The following is a 5,000-nucleotide window of genomic DNA, read 5'->3' as shown; positions in this document are numbered from 1 at the left end:
GGAGAGACAGGTAAGAGAAATTTATTTATTCAAACTGTTAAACACTGTTAAAAAAAAAAAAAAAAAAAAAAAAAAAGCGTAATCTTAATCGGAAATTCTCCGTAAAAAAATATATTGTTCTCAACCGTATTTCAGCAAAATACAGGCGACCGTAATTTGACCTTACTTTGTTATTATCTTCTACGAGTTGGTGACCGTAATATCACTCTTTTACGTCAATATATCCGTTTCTGAAACGGTAAAATTCTTGGAATAAATGTTGCCAGTCATTTACCGTTTTTACGGAAATTTTTAACAGTGTTATCAATCTGTATTTGTTTGCTTCTTTGTATATTTTTTGTGGACATGATATTTTTGTTGAAGCAAAGCTGTCTTGTGCAAGATTATTGTATACAATTTATATAGTAAATGATCTATCAATACCTCTGTAAGCTTTGTAATATTAAGTCAATAAAGTAATGATAAGAGAAAAGACAAAAGGTTGACAAAGGAAGAATTCTGAGAAACATTAAATATTAATTTTTTTTTTTGTAAATTGTCATTTTGCCGTCACATAACTCCAGTTTCAACGTTAGGAAAATATAATTTCTTATTTAATCATTGAAGAATGGAAAGGAGATAGAAACTAAAATGTAGGTTGGCTATTTATATATTAACTGGCTAGTTCTATGTCACTATCACTTGGTTAACACTATATCATAGGTATCCTTTGAAAAGAAGCCTTGACTTTTTATAGAATCAGCGATTCTTATTATGTCAAGAAAATATTATTTTTTATTCAGAAAATATTAATCTACTTCTTTGAGCAATAACTTGGTGTTATCACACACAATGATGCTGATAATAGACTCTTTTCTCTATTAATATCAAGCTCCCTCTCTCTCTCTCTCTCTCTCTCTCTCTCTCTCTCTCTCTCTCTCTCTCTCTCTCTCTCTCTCTCTCTCTCTCCAAGAGATAAAATATTATTCATAATTATGTTTCTTAGCTGTATGTAATATAATCCCATTATTATTATTATTATTATTATTATTATTATTATTATTATTATTATTATTATTATTATTATTATTATTATTATTATTATCACTTGCTAGGCTACAACCCTAGTTGGAAAAGCAGGATGCTCTAAGCCCAGGGGCTCCAAATGTACAATTAAAATTTGAGTCAATATGAATGTTATGAATACAGCCATTAACATTCATTATAGTCTAACTGACTAGGATGCTAAATAGGTTCCTATCATTATTTTTCCATCGTTATTGTATTTATTCTTATTCAAAATCTTTATATATAATTTTTACCAGGCAGGCACTATTGACTGTACCTATTCATGATGAAGATTATTAGTAAGTAAATATAAATATTATATCACGCACAATAGGCAAAACCTTCAATGACCTTAGATGTCAGGATGCCTGAAAACTTTAAATCAATCAATCAATTACTAGTCAAGCTACAACCCTAGTTGGAAAAGCAAGATGCTATAAGCCCAAGGGCTCCAACAGCGAAAAATAACCCAGTGAGGAAAGGAGACAATTAAGTAAAAGACGAATGGCGGTAACGTTTGCTGAAAACATTTCTTTTCTCTGTTAATTTTCCCACAAAAAAAAAAAAAAAATAGTAGAATTCATGTAGATATAAATTCCTTTATAAACGTGTGTTAAAACTACTAATTAAAAGACGAATGTTAACTTTTCTCAAGAGATATGGAATTCATTTAAAAAACAGTAGAGTTTCCGTTTAAAAATATTACGCAAAACCTTCTATAATTCTTAATTAAAACAACTAAATAAAAGATGAATCCCAGAAAACATTTGCTAAAAAAAAATTGTTTCTCTGTGAACTTTTCCCAAGGGATTAGGGGCTCAGTAAAAAAAAAAAAAAAAAAAAAAAAAAAAAAAAAAAAAAAAAAAAAAAAGTAGAGTTCCTGTAGGAATAAATATGTTATCTCGCGAGAGTAAAAGTTTTAAGTACCTCAATTTGTGGTGTACTTTAGGTCTTGAGATATCTGATGTTGTTTTGTTCATATATCAGTTTGTGTTAACTAACAAAAAATAATAGTTTTCTTTTTTTATTTGCCTTTTTCTTTATATTTTACATATTGTCTACTCTACTAATATAATATAACGTTATAAACAGATTATACGTAATATTTTCTACCTAATTTACTTTGATCGTAAACTTACTTTGGAAATATGGACCATTGACCTAAATTTATTTTTGATCAATATTTAGTTTGAATATTTTCTTGGAATGAGATATATAGAAAATAATAAATAAATATCGGTAATGGAATAAATATTCAGAATATCAATAATTGTTTCTAAACCGACTTTTTAGCAATAGACTAACCTATGATAAGTAATTATGAGGATTTGTCATCAAATATACCATTTTTTTCCCTCTTCTATAGACAAATAAATATTGTAAAATATTAGTAGTAGAGCAGAATTGTAGTGTAGCTTCCCAATCTACCTTTATTTTCATTAATATGTTATTTTTCCTCACTGATTTCCTGATACCTTAAGTTCATGCTGCCATTCTAGTTGCATATTTTGGAAGTTTAAATCCCTATGAAAGAGTCACAAAAAAAAAATATTTATCTGCAATTTACCAAAAGCAAATAACGTAGCATTTGCAAAACCAGAAAAAATATGAATCGCTTATCAATATAAATATTTTATTACATTATAACTTTTTACTACTTTTCATATAGTTTATTTGTTTCCTTATTTCCTTTCCTCACTGAGCTTTTTTTCCCTGTTAGAGCCATTGGGCTTATAGCATCCTACTTTTCTAACTTGAGATTATAGTTTAGCTAGTAGTATAGTTGTAGTAGTTGTATTAATAATAATAATAATAATAATAATAATAATAATAATAATAATAATAATAATAATAATAATAATAATAATAATAATAATAATAATAATAATAATGAAAGCATTCTTACCCAACTGTTTCTTATCATGATCATTTATTCCCGACAGTTTATTCACATCAACAAACCTCAAAAAACATCTACACCGAGATCATAATCGTTATCATCATAATTTTCCTACGGTTCATGTCCCTCATTATCATCACTAATAAAAATACTATTAATAATCAGGAAGACGATTACAGAATCTACCTTCACATTTAATTCTATGTATCTTTTCCCTAAACATCATTTAGCAGAAACTATCTGTTTGTTGTTAAATGATAATTAAATCGACATTGGTCTCGTTCACTTAAAAAAGAAAGAAAGAAAAAACAAAAATACTATTAATAATCAGGAAGAAGAATACAGAATCTACCTTCACATTTAATTCTATGTATCTTTTCCCTAAACATCATTTAGCAGAAACTATCTGTTTGTTGTTAAATGATAATTAAATCGACATTGGTCTCGTTCACTTAAAAAAGAAAGAAAGAAAAAACAAAAATACTATTAATAATCAGGAAGACGATTACAGAATCTACCTTCACATTTAATTCTATGTATCTTTTCCCTAAACATCATTTAGCAGAAACTATCTGTTTGTTGTTAAATGATAATTAAATCGACATTGGTCTCGTTCACTTAAAAAAGAAAGAAAGAAAAAACAAAAATACTATTAATAATCAGGAAGAAGAATACAGAATCTACCTTCACATTTAATTCTATGTATCTTTTCCCTAAACATCATTTAGCAGAAACTATCTGTTTGTTGTTAAATGATAATTAAATCGACATTGGTCTCGTTCACTTAAAAAAGAAAGAAAGAAAAAACAAAAATACTATTAATAATCAGGAAGACGATTACAGAATCTACCTTCACATTTAATTCTATGTATCTTTTCCCTAAACATCATTTAGCAGAAACTATCTGTTTGTTGTTAAATGATAATTAAATCGACATTGGTCTCGTTCACTTAAAAAAGAAAGAAAGAAAAAACAAAAATACTATTAATAATCAGGAAGAAGAATACAGAATCTACCTTCACATTTAATTCTATGTATCTTTTCCCTAAACATCATTTAGCAGAAACTATCTGTTTGTTGTTAAATGATAATTAAATCGACATTGGTCTCGTTCACTTTAAAAAGAAAGAAAGAAAAAAAACACAGATAGAGAGCACGACTTTTATTCATACGTTAAATTTGATATTCAATCATTTTATATCATATTCAAATTCTCGCGTAGGCTACAATAGCAATTTGGGAAAACATAGAGATAGATATTTCACTTCTTCTTCTTGTTACACAAATTGTAATTTTACCAATCCCAAAAATAAAGCAAAATAAAACTGGTCGCACTTAATTAAAGAAGATGGCGGTAGAATGAAAAAGTAGTGCTATATTACCTACGTTAAATAAGAGAAATTACCTATACTCAATCTTTTTTAATGAGGCGCATTTGCACCGACTCGTAGCGGTTCCCTTTTAGCTCGGAAAAGTTTCCTGACTGTTGATTGGTTAGACAAGATAATTCTAACCAATCAGCGATCAAGGAACTTTTCCGAGCGAAAAGGGCACCACTGCGAGTCGGTGCAAATCTGCCACGCTAAAAAGAATTGACTATAGTATACATGGCTCGAGTTTCTTTGTACTCCTCTCTCTCTCTCTCTCTCTCTCTCTCTCTCTCTCTCTCTCTCTCTCTCTCTCTCTCTCTCTCTCTCAGCATTACTATTCTCCATTTTCCATTGAGATATCACCATTCCTAATGGCCCAACAACACGTCCCAAGAAAGACTTGTATGGCTGAAACCGGCCATTACCCTTCCTGCTAAACTGATTTATCGCGAGGCAAATGTCAACCTTTTTTTTTTTTTTTTTTTTTCTTTTTAGAATATCTTCCCTTCACCTTGGCTTTTTGGATATTAAAGAGTAAAATAGATAGGCTTACTGATAAAGGAAAGTTAATTTTATTGAAGATTTTTCCCTTCCACGCGAGATATCCTGCTTGATATCAAGTTTTCCTTAAGTCTGTATAATGAATATAAGTTTTTATTAAATTTTTGAGGCAGTCTTCATAC

General features: G+C 28.9%; 1 protein-coding gene across 4 annotated transcripts in view; it reads left to right on the top strand.

The window, feature by feature from the left end:
* LOC137655815 (immunoglobulin superfamily member 10-like) overlaps positions 1 to 5,000 on the top strand; it is a 164,811-nt gene that overhangs the window by 139,748 nt on the left and 20,063 nt on the right. For all 4 annotated transcript variants that reach the window (XM_068389978.1, XM_068389981.1, XM_068389979.1 and 1 more), the window contains exon 3: positions 1 to 10. This exon is cut by the window's left edge. In XM_068389978.1, coding sequence (XP_068246079.1) covers positions 1 to 10 — 10 coding nt within the window. The remainder of the gene's footprint in view (positions 11 to 5,000) is intronic.

Source organism: Palaemon carinicauda, chromosome 16 (assembly GCF_036898095.1).
Source record: "Palaemon carinicauda isolate YSFRI2023 chromosome 16, ASM3689809v2, whole genome shotgun sequence".
NCBI classification, from domain to species: domain Eukaryota; kingdom Metazoa; phylum Arthropoda; class Malacostraca; order Decapoda; family Palaemonidae; genus Palaemon; species Palaemon carinicauda.
The sequence above is the reverse complement of the archived record's forward strand: the minus strand, read 5'-3'. Positions and strand labels throughout refer to the sequence as shown.